Below are 15,034 nucleotides of genomic sequence, written 5' to 3'. Positions count from 1 at the left end.
CGGCGCGTTGGGCGCAGCGAGCGGCGGCGGGCGCGGGGCGATGGGGGCGCGGCGGCGGCCGGCGCTCTGACAGCCCCCGGCGCTCCCTCGGCGGCGGGCGCAGCGGCTCCGGCGGCAGCGGCGGCTCTCGGCGGCCGCCCCCCTCCTGCTCGGCGCGGACCATGTTCGCCAAAGGGAAGGGCTCGGCGGTGCCCTCGGACGGGCAGGCGCGGGAGAAGTAAGAGCGGCGGCGGCGGCGGCGGCGGCGGCGGGGGGAGCGGGGCGGCGGGTGGCTTTGTGCGGGGCGGGAGCGGGGCGCCTCTTCCTCCTCCGACCCGGCGCTCGGCTGTTGCAGGCTGGCGCTGTACGTCTACGAGTACCTGCTGCACGTCGGCGCCCAGAAGTCTGCGCAGACCTTCCTGTCCGAGGTGAGCCCCGCCGCCCCCCGCGCCCTTTGTGCGCCGCCGCACGCCCGCCCTCCATCTTGCGCGGGGCGGCGGCGGCGCCGGGGGGTCGCCGCGCGTGGGGGCCCACGCCCACCCGCGACCACCCCCCGCCCGCGCCGCCCCCCCTCCCAACCCACCCCCCGCCGTCTTCCTCTCGCCCGCAGATCCGGTGGGAGAAGAACATCACGCTGGGCGAGCCCCCCGGCTTCCTGCACTCCTGGTGGTGGTAAGTGCGGGGGTGTCCCGTGGCGGGTGGGAGCAGCCCCCCGGGGGCGCGGGGCCCCGCGGGGTGCAGCCCCGGTAGTGGCGTGAGTCAGCAGCGGCGGCGAGCCCCGAACCGCCCCGGCTCCCGCTCCCCGCGGGCGTCGAGGCGCGGCGGAGCCACCCCCGGCCCCGCGGGAGCGGCGGGCAGGGTTCCCGCTGGAGAGCTGCCGGGCCGGCCGCAGGCACCGGGCTGTGCCGGTGCCGCTGGGGCCCCCAGGGGAGGAGGGTTGGGCGGCTGCGGGGCTGCGAGAAGTGTCTGAACTCTCACGGGGGTTATCCCTCGGAGGTGCTGCCTCTTGAAGGCTACTTTTGCTCCCTTAAGCACCCAGCATTCCCGCTCCTGAGTCAGGTCCCAGCAGTGTAAAGCTGGGATGCACAGCTGGATCCAGCTGTGGTGCCAGCCCAGCGAAGCCGCTCACCTGCGCTGACCTGGGTGCCCGATCCCCGATGAGTAACTGCTGTTCTCCCGTCTCTCCCTGCCGTGCAGCGTGTTTTGGGACCTGTACTGCGCAGCTCCCGAAAGGCGAGACACTTGTGAACATTCGAGTGAAGCCAAAGCCTTTCATGACTACGTGAGTAACAAGTTTCTAATCCTCGCGGTAATTATGGCGTTGGGGAGCTCCGGCGCACTGAGAGCCAACCTAACGTAACCGACTGGCAAAAAGCGTGGGGTTTTTTTTTAACCAGCAATGTTCTGATTTGACTGAACAGTATTTCATAATGTTGCAATTATGTAAATGAGCTCAGATACTTATCTTAAGCACTTAAAGGCATTCGGGCTAGTGGTAGAATTAAGAAGTTTTGCATAGCAATGGACCACAAAGCGTTTATAGAGGGTCGATGGCAAGATATTTCATGCTGAGGACACTTTGGTGGTGAGATGTTTGATGCTGAGGGCACCTTGCAGGATGGGTGGGGGTTGGATTTTGGTGGGGAGGAGAAGGGGGAATTCCCCAAACCACTGTTGAATGCCCCAGTTAATATCTCCCTGCCTTTGCCAAGGCTGGGGGCTCCCTTGGTTTCCTGAGTCCTCCCTTGATCCCAGCAGGAGAGAGGTGTTGTCTTGTTGGAGCTGGGGTTGCAGAGCCCCGTTGGTTGGTTGGTTGGTCGGTCATTGTTCATCTTGGCTCTCCATGGTTTGGGTTGCTCTCTGCAGAGATGGCAGCATGACCCAGGGATGGATGGTGGCATGCTTGAGTCTGAGGTGTGTCCCCAAGGATCCCCCTTGCCATGGGTGCATGGCATGTCTGCCCCATGGGCCACGGGTGGGCTGCCCGCTCCCGTCCTGCATCCGCCGCGTTGGGAGGAATGTGCATCAAAGGATTAGTCACCTGGCTGTGGGCTTGGACCCCAGTCAAGCGCCTTTAAACCTCCTAGCAGGAGCTGGTTTTGTCTGCTCCGGGGAGACTATGGTATGGAAACCATTTTTGCTCCCTTCCCAAGTTTCTGGTTGCCTGGACATGCCTGGCTGGGGATGTGTGAGGGTTTGCTGGCGAGTGGTGCCAGGCGAGCGTCTCGGGGACCTCCACGGCTCTCACACGCTGGCACTGGGCACAGCAACCACCCTGGGGCACGGGCAGTGCCAGAGAGGCTGGGCTGGCTGCTCAGCTGCCTCTTGTCTCTTCCCACCCCGCTGGGTCTGGGAGAAGTGTGTCTGGGTATTTACTAGTGGAGTTTGTCTGTCTGTCTGTCTGTCCATCCATCCCTGCGGCCACTGTCTGCATTGCTTGTTTTCACTGGGTCGGATTAAGATGGTGAACTCCTGAACCAGGGGTCAGAGCTGATAACCAGCAGCATGTCTGGCAGTTGTTGGCTTTTGCTTGCTTCCTGGATGTTTTGGGGCAAATTGTGGGGGGTTTGGGAGCCCAGATGGGACAGTGGGCTCATCAGGAGCAAGGCAAAGGTAGATCTTTGGGCAGCAGAGCCACAGGTGAAGATGACATTAGCAAGCAAGACCTGGTAATGCTCCATCCGCAGCAGCCTCCTCATCGTGTCTGAGGATTTAGTGTATTTAGAGAAATTAATCTTTTTTTAGCTTGGTAATAATTCTAACAATAGGCCTGAGTGCATTAGATGATTCGCATAAACTTCTTTAATACACGTTGCTTTAAGCTTACAGTAAATAGACACAATCCTGATTGTTTTTAATTCTCAGTGTAACGCAGTTTTCTAAGAGCCCCAAGTGCTTTCTTTACCTTTTGGGTAACTCCTGAGATTCTCACTGCCCTGTGCTTTGGCTTGGTGGCACTGGGTTGGTGTCCCCAGGCAATGTTTTGGCCCCAAGACAGGGCTTGTGCTTCTCCGTGGCGTGGCTGCTGATGGATGCTCAGGGTGCAGTCCCTCTCTGAGGAGTGGTGTTTTCCTGGCACGGCATGTACTTTACAGGGCAGGGACCTACCTGGCCAAAACTTAAATATTGACCAAAGAGCAGAATGATAACCGTGGGAGTGTGAATAGAGCCTTGTTCCTCTCCAGTTCCTGGGCAGGTGAGCGTGGTGGGCAGTGTCAAACAGCAAACCCAGCGAGCCATCAGCAGTGCATGGCAGCTAAAATGGGATATGAGCCCCAAATGGGGCTGGATCACTGAGTCATGAATTGCTTCATGTGGTGGTTGTGGTTAAAAATATCCCAGTCTAAGTCTTGCCCCAGGTTTGTAGAGCATTGTGTTTACACTTGGCCAGCAACGGGCAAACTCCGTGTGTCCTGCTTGGTGTTTGCCCAGAATATGGTTTGTGTTAACCCTGATACTGTGCTGCTGTGAGCACAGAAAGAGGGGTTGCTTTGGGAGCCTGGCATGTCATTTTCCCAAAACCAGCACTGGAGAGGTTCTTACCTGGGTCACAGATCTTTTGGGAAGGGGGAGCAGTTCTCATTAACAGGGTGGGATTTACACGGTGTGTCATTTCCACTTTATTTTCCAGCATAGCTGTATGAAAACTGTTAGGAGCAGCAGGACAAATTCTGCTGATTTCCCCCTCCAGTTTTCAGTGTTTAAATCTTCAGTGAGAAATTAAAGCAAGGAAGGAAATTAAGAATCTAAGGAGAAATCCCACCACTCTTTTTTTTGAGGCAACTCTTGAAAACTGTGGAGTCTCCCCTAAGGTTTTTCTCCCAAGCTGGGACAAAAACCTTCTGGGACTTCGTAGAAAGGTGCTTGTTGGAGGAAGAACGATAGGAGTGGGGATTCACCTGGCACAGGCAGGAGAATGCTGCTCTGCTCTACCCTTCCATCTCTGGCATGTCTGTGCCTCTGTTAACACAATTATCAAGTTGTGTTGTTGCAGGGTTGTTCATCACCCTCTCCCACCTGTACCCAGAGAGTTTACCCAAGCTAACAACCCCACAAACACCAACCCCTAAACTCAGCCATTGATTTGTGTTCCTCCAAGCCCCGTGGCGAGCAGGCCAGCGTTCCAGCACGCTCCCAGGGCTTGCAAGGGGATCTCTGGTCATGACAGGGGATTTCAGCCGCCGCGTTATCTGGGAATTGGCCGATGGCTGCTCGCAGTTGAGCATTTCAACGCCGTGAAAGCCAATACAATTTGAGTTAGCGGTGATGACTGCCAGTTTAAATACCGCAGTGAATTTCTGTCAAAGAGCTAATACACAGAAAGGGGAATTGCAGAAAACTTGATCACCAGAACCACTTCAGTCGATTTTGGCCTCGAGCTACAGAAAATGAACTTAAATCTAGTTGACTGTTTGCTACATACTTTTTTTTGTGTTATTGCTCTGCCTGCACAGCCAGCTCATGGCAACATGCAGGAGAGAAAACACAGGGTAGCCTTTAGCTGATGAAGACTTTGACTTCATCATGCCCTAGCTCTGTTTCCCCCAGTTTCTTCCTGAGGAGGACCTGCACTTGGGAACATTGGAAATACTGTTTTCCTTGCAGCACAAGATCTGCGGAGCTGTGGCTTCAACTTGCCATTAACGCAAAGCATTGATTTATTTGTTTTTGTTTTTAACTTTGGAAAGCTGCTGCAGTTCTTTCCAACTTGGGTCTGGAAAGATGCTCTGCAGCAGTGGGGGTGGTTGCTGCTGGAGGTGCAGTGGTTGGCCTGGGAAAAGATGGTGTGTTGGGGGCTCCTGTCTTGGTTGGGGATAACCAGGGCTCCTCCTTTTTATATGGAAAAGTCTCCCTTTAGAGAGATCTCAGGGGTTCTGAAGCTCATGGGGATGGATGGATGGATGGATGGATGGATGGATGGATGGATGGATGGATGGATGGATGGATGGATGGATGGAGAATTCAGGCTTGCTGGAGTTACCATGCTTGGTGGAAACAAGGTGAAGCCCAAGAGGCTGGAAGAACTTTGGTCTGCTGGCTGTACAGACTGGGGGTGTCCCAGGGATGGTTCTTCTATGCTGAATCTGCCAGTCACACCCCATCCAGGTGTGGGACAGGCATCACTGCCTGGGTTTTCTTGGGCTGCAGGGAGCATTTCCTTGTCACAGCACCAGCTGGTCCCTAGGGTCTGTGTGGCCAGCTCGTGGCATGGTGCACTGCCAGGTGACATGGCCTTGTGGGACCCCTGGGAAGGGATGCTGTTTGTGCATGAAGGATTTGTGCGGCTGTCTCCCCTCCCATGCCAGGCTCTCTTCTTGTTCCAGGACCAGTGAAGGTTGCCTTGTTTGAGGCACCCATGGCTGTGAGGGTGGGACCAGTTGTGAGAGTGTTGATCCATGAGTGATCCATGGCTTCTGTGGTAGTGATGGTCCATAAGAGCTTTTCCAGTTGTGTGCAGCCAGTGTTGTGTAGAAGAAGAGGTGTTTGTGGGGCAGGTTTAGTGCAGTGCAGGGACAGGGCTTGGGAACAGCTTTGTGTGGCCCCACAGGCATTGCCTGAGCCGTGGGCATGTGGCTCAGTGGTGGCACACACAGCTCTGTCCTGTTTCCATGTGGGACTGTGCTCTGTCTGGGCTCCATCCAGCTCCACTCTGCAGGGACAGGGTTCCCTGGTAGGTAACCGGAGAGAGGAGTTTCCTTCAGGAGTGGCAGGCTGCCAGGAGCAGCTGCAAAACTCCACATCATTTCAAAAAAAAAAAAAAAAGAAAAAAAAAAAGGCAACAAAAATAAATAAATCCAGATATTCCCTCTCGTGGCAGTACTGGGCTCGGCCTTCCCTCCCAGTTAAGGGTACTGGTGAGCCTGGGTGTCCTTTAAAGCCTGCTCTTGCTGGAGCACCATGCAAGGGTGGATTAGTTTAATATTTTAAATAACATTGGCTGTCATGACAGAGCAACCTCAGCTTCCAGAATTCGTGCTGCCCAGCAGCAGGACCAGGGCATTGCAGAGCAGCACCTTTCCACGGGTGATGCTCTTGGAGAAGGCTCCATTGTGAAACCGGAGGTCAGAGCCCAGAGCTTATGTCTTAGTCTTTGACTGGGGAGCCTAAATATTTATCCTGTTCTGTCCCTAATGAAAACAAATTGTCAACAGTTGTTCAGTAACTGACTAAATTAAAATCTGTAATTAGTCAATTAGATTAAAGAGTTGGCACAACCTGATTGTATCATGCTGGTTAGGTTATTAAGAGAAAGGGTGTGATTTTTAATTACTGAATGCTAATTTTGACGGTTTCAAATAGAAACAGACGTTCCCCCCCTCCACCCTACCCCGAGTGCCTGTGCAAAAGTAAGGCAGGGGATGGGTTTTATATCAACAAATGGTGCGAACACGCAAAGTTTCTCTGGCTCCGCTCCGGGAGGGGGTTCTTCAAAAAAGCCGGGAGCGGGATGGGAGGAGAGGGAGGATTTCTCCAGTCTTGCTAGAGGATGGGAAGGCAAGTGGAGGTTTGTGCCAGGGCTGGGTGCTGCCCATGGGGGTGCTGCCCTGTTGCCCATCTCAGCGTGTGCGGGTCCACGTGCCCTCGCCTTGCATGAGTGCAGCAGCGAGCCAGACTCGAGCGTTTTTTCTTCTCCCTGTTTTTTGGTTTTGGTTGGTTTTGGTTTTGGTTTTTTTTGGTTTTTTTTTTTTTTTTTTTTTTTTTTTTTTTTTTTTTTGTTGTTGTTTTTGTTGTGTTTTTTTTTTTTTTTTTATACTATCTTTTTAACCCCCCTCCCCCCAGTGCTTGCGAGGGGCCAGCTCCCAGCGGCAGGCCGAGCCCGCAGCGGGGAGGAGGAGGAGGAGGAGGAGGAAGGCCTTGCCGCGGCGGTGGCGGTGGCGAGCGCGGCAGCCCCAGCGCCATCCCCATCCCCATCCCCATCCCATTGTCTGCCCCGGCGGCCACGTGGGCGAGCGCGGTGCGGCCGGCGCGGGGAGCCGCGGGGGGAGCGCTGCCCCCGGCAGATGCTGCTGGGCTCCGGCGGAGCACAAAGCTCCGGCCCTGCCCTCCCCGGCCGCCCGCGGGGGTCCCTGGGCAGGAACAAAGGGGGAGAGGGGCCGTGCCGTGCCGTGCCGTGCCGGGAAGCCCAGCGCGGGCGCTGCTGTCCGGCCGTGGGGAGGTGTTAGGTCAGGACGCCGTCTGTTGGGTACGAGTGAGACTTTCCTGTGCTCCTGATCATTTCCTTCCTTACCTTGGAAACTTGGATTTTCTCCTGCCTTTTGTTCCCGATTTTTCTCTTGTAAAGCTGTCCCTGGTTCTATTGGAAACAGCTGCCAGGGGCTGGTCCTGGGGAGCGGGCGGAGGGCTCTGGCTGCTGCTCCTCTCTTGCTGCTCACACCCCTGCAGCAGAGCTGGCACTGCTGGAATGGCACCGGGAATGGCACCGGGAATGGCACCCGGCTGTGCAGAGCCCTCCCTGGTGGGGGTGCCCCGGGGAGAGCTGCTGCAGCCACGTTGGTTCCTGGTTTTCCTTGGGAACAGAGGGGATGGCAGAGATGCAGCACCCAGAGCACCTTGTGGGCTGGGACCTGCCCTGTGCCTTGTGTCCAGCCTGACTGGACTGGGATCTGCTTTGTGCCTTGTGCCCAGCCTGGATAATGCTGGGATGTGCCCTGTGCCTTGTGCCCAACTCGCTGGCACTGGGATGTGCCCTGTGGCTTGTGCCCAGCCTGGCTGGCACTGGGATGTGCCTTGTGCCTTGTGTCCAGCCTGGCTGGAGCTGGGATCTGCCCTGTGCCCAGCCTGGCTAATGCTGGGATCTGCCCACAGGACACAGCATGGGCTGGATCCCCATGAGCATCACACTCCTGCCTTGCCAGCATCCCACTCAGAGAGGCTCCCTGACTTCTGCTGAGGCTTCTCCTCAGCCCACGGGCACATTCCTCCTTATTTCCCAGAATCTTCTCCCTCCAAATCTTCATCCTGCAGATCCCTGGGGGTCACCCAGGGCTGGGGTCCCAACAGAGCACAAACAGTGCTTTCCTCCAGGCTGGCAGGCAGCAAAAATGCCTCTGCAAGTAAACAAATACCTCACCTCTGCCTTGGTTTGGGGTTTAGGGTTTGTTTTTTTTTTTTTTTTTTTTGGTCTCTCAAAACTCCTGGTCGTGGCCACAAGTGCCAGGAGCTGAGTTCAAAGCTACAGTTGTGCAGTCAGTGTGGTGACACCAGTCTCCTGTGCCAGTCAGGGCAAGAGGGGCACCTAGGTGGCTTGGGTAAAATTTGGGTTTGGATGAGGGCACAGCTCTGTGTGGTAAAACCAGCTTTTTTCTTTTGTGTTGAATTTGTGCATTTAATGAATGTATTTTTTTTCTTTGATAAGAGGAGAAACGCTCATTCTGCTGCCCGAGCTTAATGTGGCATGCACAGTGACTGTTAGTATCAAAATTAAGCAGAAGACAAATGTATACATATGCATTTACATCTGTGGAATATGCACTGTTGAGATGTACATGAGGATAAAGGCAGAGGGGCGTGTGCCTGTGTGTTTTGGAGTGGTGGGACAGAGCAGTGCTTTGTGCCCGGCCATCCTGTGCCCTCCTCTTCCTCCTCCATGGCCTTTGCCACCACCACCGGTGCTTTTCAGCAAGGTAATTCCCACCTCTGTGCTCCCCAGGCTGGGTGGGAGCCTGTGGGGGTCGGTTGGTCTGTCTGTCTGTCTGTCCATGTGTGAGGCTGCGCCTGCTGCCTTAAGATAAAGTCCAAAGGAAGACCTCTGGCTGTGTCTTGAGCTAACATTTTCTTTTTAATTTTTTTTTTTCCTTAATGTTTCTGCATCAACCCTTGAACATTTGATCTGGTGCCTCTCCTCCTGGGGTGCGGCAGCTTTCTGTAGTGAAAATGAGCTCTCACCACCCCTCCTGCCTGCCTCAAACAGGGTCTGGAGTGGGGGGGCATTCCTTCCCATTTTCCCTGGATTTGGGCTGGCTTTTTTTTTTTTTTTTTTACAATCTCTCAAGGCTGAGCTCGCACCTATAATTGGAATTTTTTGGCTACAAACTGAAGCAGGGGGGATGCACTGCAGCAGCTCTGGCTTGCTGGTGAGCATGACCTGCCCAGCACAGCTGGGGTGCTGGCATCCCTTGGCACTCCCAGCAGGTAAAACAGCCCACAGCCAGTCCCTCCTACCTGACATGGATTTCCTTCTGTCCCAGCTCCCACCCACACAGCTGGCATCATCCCTGGGTCCAGCACTGCCCCGTGCCCACCATGGCAAGTGGCTGGCTGGCATCTCCTTCCTTCCAGAGCAGCCTTGCTGTGAGGGTGTCCCAGGCCTTGGCTTTGCTTATTTACCCATTTCTAGTAACTGTAAGGTGGGAAATGTCCCTTTGTCACCCCATGGGTAGCTGGCATTGCCCAGCTGTGTCCCCAGGCAGGTGGCTGCTTCCTGCCCCAGGCAGTGTGTTTTTAACTCAGCCTCTGGGTTGGTTGTTTGGGGTTGTGTTTTTTGCCTTTTTTTTTTTTTTTAAGTGAAAAAAAAAGGCAGGGCACGCTGAGGAAGGGGGCAGGGCGCTTCCTCGAAGCTGCCTGGTTTGGGGTGGGCAGATAAGGGTGCTGCATCACTCTTGGCTCCTCTGCCCTGCCCAGCCCAGCAGAGCATCCTCCTGCTTGCCCTCCTGCTCTGCCCAGCCCTCACTGGGTGCTCACCCAGTTTTTTGGGGGAAGCCCCATGGGATGAGGCAGCCTCTACTGCAGAAGCTGCTTGAACCCCCACAGGATCCTGTGAACCTCCTTGCTCACAGCAAAGAGGGAGAGGTGCTTTTCTCCCCCTTGGCTCCTTTCTGCCGGAGCTGTGCAGCTGATGGGGTGTAAATCACACCCAGCCTCCCTCTGCCCATCTGCCAGCAGAATGGTGGGGGGGGTCATGGCTGGTGGCACCTTGGAGTGACTTTCCATCACAGCTTCAGCCCCTCTCCGCTGTGCCTGTGGCTCTGGGGGAGTGCCTGCTCCTCCCTGGGGAACGGAACCAACCTGGCTCTGCCTGTTGGTGCTGGAAACACTTTGGGGTCTTTCTGTGCAAGCTGTGAACCAGGAGGTGGCTCTGGTTCTGTGAGACCCTCTTGGGGTCTGGTTTGGGGCAGGGACAGCCACTCTTTGAAATGCTTGTTCTCATCAGGGGGGCTTTTGGCAGGGATGTGCTTTGTGGGATGGGGTTGGGGATGGAGGTGGGGAGCTCACAAGGAAGCAAACGCTGCTTCACGTTGCATATGGGTCCCTTTAGCCCAGCTCAAATGCAGTTTTCTGTAGAAACCCCAAAACAGATGGTTTTGTTTTATCCTGGGTATTACAGCACCAATAACACCCAGGTGCTTCACACCTTTGCCAGTCTCAGCTGGAGAGAAGGCCCAGGCTGAGGCTCCCAGGGCTCATTGCATCGTTAAAAGCAGATTTACTTGCTTGTCCCAGAGCCCTTCAGGGTGTTGTGGCACGTCCTGACAGCTTGTCTGTCCTTACCTGCAGTCATCAAGGAGTTTTCAACATGACTTATATAAAGCCTTTGTACTTGGATTGCTCCACCGTGCTGCACAATGGCTTCTTTGTCATCCTGCCAGCTAATTAATTTTAACTTTTACCGTTGCTCCAGCGCGGTGCGTCGCCCGCCTGGTCCATTTGAAGCTTCTCCCCCCCAACCTTAAGTGTTTTCCAAGCAGTTTGACTTGTTGCTGCTGAGCACTGGAGAAAGCAGCTGGCCCCGCTGGTGCTCATCTTCTGGAGAAGGAGCTGCCCTCCCTCACACTGCTGCTGCTGGAGAAAAAGCCATTAGGAGGCTTAGGTTTTTTCTCCAGTGGCTTGTTTCTCCTGGCTGGCAGCTGAAGGTCCCCACAGAGAACATCCTCTGATGAAAATAACAGGCTCTGGCTCCCTGGCTGGTGATTGGCACCACGAGGATCTCACAGCCAGAGGTGAAAGCCTTGGCTGCATCTTCAGGACAAAACTCCTCGTGCTGGGGATGTCTGAGCATGGGGGATTTGACAATGGTGGTTTCTGGAGGGTTGGGCTCTGTTTGGCTGTGCTCTGGAAACCGAGTGCTTTTTGCTTGCATCCTGTGAGCAGACATCTCCAGCACAGCATTCCTGGTGTAGCAGGGACCTTACCCCTGGTACCTCCAGAGGGTTCACAGGGGAGCTGAGCATCTCCTTGGAGCTGCCTGGAGGAGCACCAGGAGAGGTGTGACCCCAACTGGATGTCACCCTGGCTCATCCCAGCCCGTGGAGTGGGATGAGCCAGGGTGTATTGTCTTTTCAGGGTAGGAGGGATGGAGGTGGCCACATGCATAAACATCAGCCATGGGGTTTGTGTGAGCTCCCCTCAGCTCGGGATGGGGACGGTGGCGAGTCGGGGAATATGGAATTGCTGCCTTTGTGTTTAATCTGGTTATAAGGATGGCTATTAGAGATAATGAATTTTGCCTGTCCCCACTGTTGTAATACAAGAACCCAACTGTCTTTCAACGCCGCGAAGGTCACTCCTCTTTATTTCTGGTTGTAAATATTGCTGCTTACAGATGTTTGGGGGTTGATGGACGTGGCTAATTAAGTTTCTGCTGTCAGCTGGTTGGCAGAGTGCAGGGGTGCTGGCCTGGAGGTGAGGTCAGAGGGCAGGATCACAGCCGGGCAGCAACACCAGCAGCCACTTAGCATGCTGTGAGCCCATCTCACTGCAGCCCCTCGGTGAGAGCAAAGCTGGGCTTGCTCTGAGCCTTGCCCCTCTCTTTGTAATGAATTTGGAGCAGGCTGGTGGGAAGACTTTCGGGAGCAAGTTTCCATTCTGCTGGGATTCATATGAGGACACCTGCTGTCCCCAGCCTGACCTGAGAGTGGGAAGAAGGGTGCAGAAACCCTTCTAATTTTTGCCATCAAAACCAGCACCAGAAGCTTTTTCTTTCCCACAGAGGCTAACATGGAAATGGCTGTGTGCTGGCCAGCAGAGCCAACACCCCACATCAAACCAGCAGCAGGAGGGTCCGGGGGCCCCTTTCTGAGGGGCACAGGGCTGGTTGCTCCCCGGTGCTCATCCCGGTGCTCAGGAGCCGTCCGCGTGCGCTGCCTGCGCGCCTGGAACGCAGCACGTGCTGCTGCTGCTGCTGTGTTCCCCGCTCCCCCCGTGCCTGATTTATGCCGCTCCACATTTTCTCCTCCTTTCCATGCCTCTTTCTCCTCTCCCTCCTTTTTTTTTTTTTTTCCTCCTCCCTTGTGCTGCCTGTGCATTGCCTTGCTCCTTTTTTTTTTTTTTTTTTTTTTCCCCCCTTATTGCTCACAGGCCTCCCTGTTAACCCAGCAGGCTGCAAGATTTAGGGCTCCCTGCCTGGTGTGCAGTCTGAGTGGGGTTTTATTCTCCCAGAGGAGGGAACTGTGATCCCCATCACCCCACTGGGACATGATCCTCGCACGTAGGAGGGGCTGTTTTTATTATTCCGTTTTGTGGCCGCGGAGCACACGAGTCGTGCATCCCTGTTGTGGATGCTGCTGGCCATGGATTGCAGCAGGGCTGGTGAGGTGGCCACGGGTGCCCATCGCCTGCATGCGCCGTGGCTGCGCCGGCCATCTGTCCCCTCCTGTGCGGCGCCGGGCTGCCGGCTGCTCGCCGAGCCATCAGGCCTTGCCCGGCGTCTGCGAGGCCACCGGAGGAAAAAAAATTACAAAGAGAAAAAAGTTCCATTTTTGCTTTGTTTGCCCCCATTTTATATGCAGAACCTGACTTTGTTGCCTTTTGGGGAGGGGCTTTTTTTTATTATTATTTTTTTACTCCCCTGCTGCCGTGCCAGGCGCATCAAAAGTTTGCTGGGTCTTGTGTGTGTGTGCGGATGCCGAATAATTTTATTAGCTGCCTGGAAGGGAGCCAGCACGGCGTGCACCGTGCAGGAGGTGGCTGCTGGGGTGCCTTCCCTTTGCTTCCCCTTCCCAGCTGCCCCCCCTTGGCCTCCGCTGGTCTCCTGTGGGTTGCATCATCGGCATTACCCCTTCGTTTTATTTTTATACATATTTCTTAGGGAGGTTTTTGGTTTGGTTGGTGGTTTGGTTTTTGGTTTTTTTTTTTTTTTTTTTTGCTCCTTAAAGGGTTAAAACCGATGGGGAAGTTCAGCTAGCACTTGCAAGATATGGTTGCCTTAGCAACAGGCCTCCTAATCTGGTAGGTGACCTGAGAGACTGTGGAAGATGCAGGGGTTGGTTTGGCATTTCATTATTTCATGAGGCTGCGGCTCTCCAGCTGGTTCCCTTCCCAGCGCCGCCACCGCCGCTGCTCCCCCCGCTGCCGCCCCCGGCATTCCTTGGCAAAGCCTGGAGGGGCCGGTGGCACCGTCCCCTCCCTGGGCACTGCTGGGTCCTGGGAGCTCCTGCTCAGAAAGGGGGAGAGGGCTTCCCGCAGCCCAGGTGATAATTATTCAACTTTAGGATTGTAAAGATGGTTTCCTGCCTTGCCTTTCCTCCTTTGAAAGGATTTGCCGTGGTGGACCCAGATGAAATCATCCGTGTGGCCCCAGAGCTAAGGGTGTGCTCATTGGTACTTCCAAACCCTGTGGCTCTAGTAACAAACAGGTGGGGCATGAACAGGGAAGTACAGTGGTTGGAAAAGGTGATGGAGTTGAGATTCAGCATTCAACCGGGGCTTTGGGGAAGGTTTGTGGGCTTTGGGAGGAGTGTGGCAGCATTATTCCAGCTGCTTTAGGCTCCTCTGGGCTCACTGGGCCAAGGGGCACAACCAGCACATACCCACGGATGGATAGACCAAGACCTGAGCATGTCAGTGCTACAGCCTTCTAATTTTTGTTTCTCGGAAACATCCTCAAGTTGGCATTTCCCAGCGCTGTCCCTTTCCCTTTGCTGTAGTCACCATCCCGTGCAAAGCGTTGGTGATCACACGCTCGTCCTTGCCAGTGCCACCTAAATTAAGAAACTGCATCCCAAATCTTCCCTGCCTGATTTGGCCTCACTACATCTCTGTGCACCACTGGATGGGGGCTCAAAATTCTGCCTGTGCAGTCCCGCATGGGATTTGAGTGGATGTTGGTCACACCCAACAGTGCCCAGTGTCAGCACAGAACTGTTCCATCCTGGTCCAGATCATCATTGAGCTCTTGGCCAGGATGGCCGAGCCACTCTCTGTGCCCAAACCTGGGATGTTTTCCCCCTTGCTGGATGCTGAGTGGTTATGGAGTGTGGCTCTGCCCTTGGCACCCAGCCACGACGGCTGGGCAAGGAAGTGTCCAAAGGGCTGGGGCCAAGCTCCCTGTGGGTACCCGTGGAATAAAAGGGCCTGGATAGCGCCGGGGGCATCCCATTCCCGCAGATCCCAGCGTGCAGACCTCTTTTGTTTTTTCCCCCTCCCACTCTCCACGGCAGCGTCGATGGCAGCTGCCTGCGGACGGACGCCGGGGAGAGCCGCCTTTGTTTACCCACCTCCCCGGCAGAGCGAGGGCGGGGATGCTCTTGGATCGAGGTGCTGATCTGTCATCTCCAGGTTTTATGCATCCCCAGACAAGAAATCAGTGGTGCAAAGCGCAGACTTTTTGTTACTTATCGCCGAGCTCTGTGCAGAGCGTGGCTGCTGAAAGCAATCTGGTGTCTGCGATGCCCAGATTTATGGTTTCCCAGCCTTGATTGAGGTGTTGGCTTCCACTGGGAAGTAGAAAACCTGGTTTGAGCCATTGGAGTAGGATGAGAGGACTGTGGCATGTAGTGACACTGGACCCCAAGTCTGATCCCCAAGCTGGCAAATGGCCCCAGAGCCTGTCATCACCCTGGGTGGGACAGCATCTCCCTTGCTCCATGTTATCTGATGGAGACAGGAGGACCAATGTCCCAGGGAGCTCAAACAGCTCTGCTTTCCCTCTGGGTCTTCTCCACTCAGGACTGGGATGGCAGAGGCAAAGGGAGGAAATCCAGCCGAGCCAGCAGAATCCCTAGAAAGCCCTTTTTTTGATCACTTCATCCCTTTTTTCCCCCCATATCTCTGCTTTGTGAGGCTTTCCAGGATTTGTCCCTCTCGGCGGGGATTTCGGGCGGTCAGCCGGGTCCCCAGG

The 15,034-nt window shown here is 55.1% G+C and overlaps 1 protein-coding gene across 2 annotated transcripts in view; it reads left to right on the top strand.

The window, feature by feature from the left end:
* Positions 1–15,034, top strand: part of SSBP3 (single stranded DNA binding protein 3) — a 54,153-nt gene continuing 39,119 nt past the window's right edge. For both annotated transcript variants that reach the window (XM_058808714.1, XM_058808713.1), the window contains exons 1-4: positions 1–217; positions 335–407; positions 590–651; positions 1,177–1,261. In XM_058808714.1, the coding sequence (XP_058664697.1) occupies positions 162–217; positions 335–407; positions 590–651; positions 1,177–1,261 (276 nt within the window). In that variant the 5' untranslated portion in view covers positions 1–161. The remainder of the gene's footprint in view (positions 218–334; positions 408–589; positions 652–1,176; positions 1,262–15,034) is intronic.

This window comes from Ammospiza caudacuta, chromosome 7 (genome assembly GCF_027887145.1).
Source record: "Ammospiza caudacuta isolate bAmmCau1 chromosome 7, bAmmCau1.pri, whole genome shotgun sequence".
Lineage (NCBI taxonomy): Eukaryota > Metazoa > Chordata > Aves > Passeriformes > Passerellidae > Ammospiza > Ammospiza caudacuta.
Note: the sequence above shows the minus strand (reverse complement) of the source record. Positions and strands in the feature narration are given on the sequence as shown.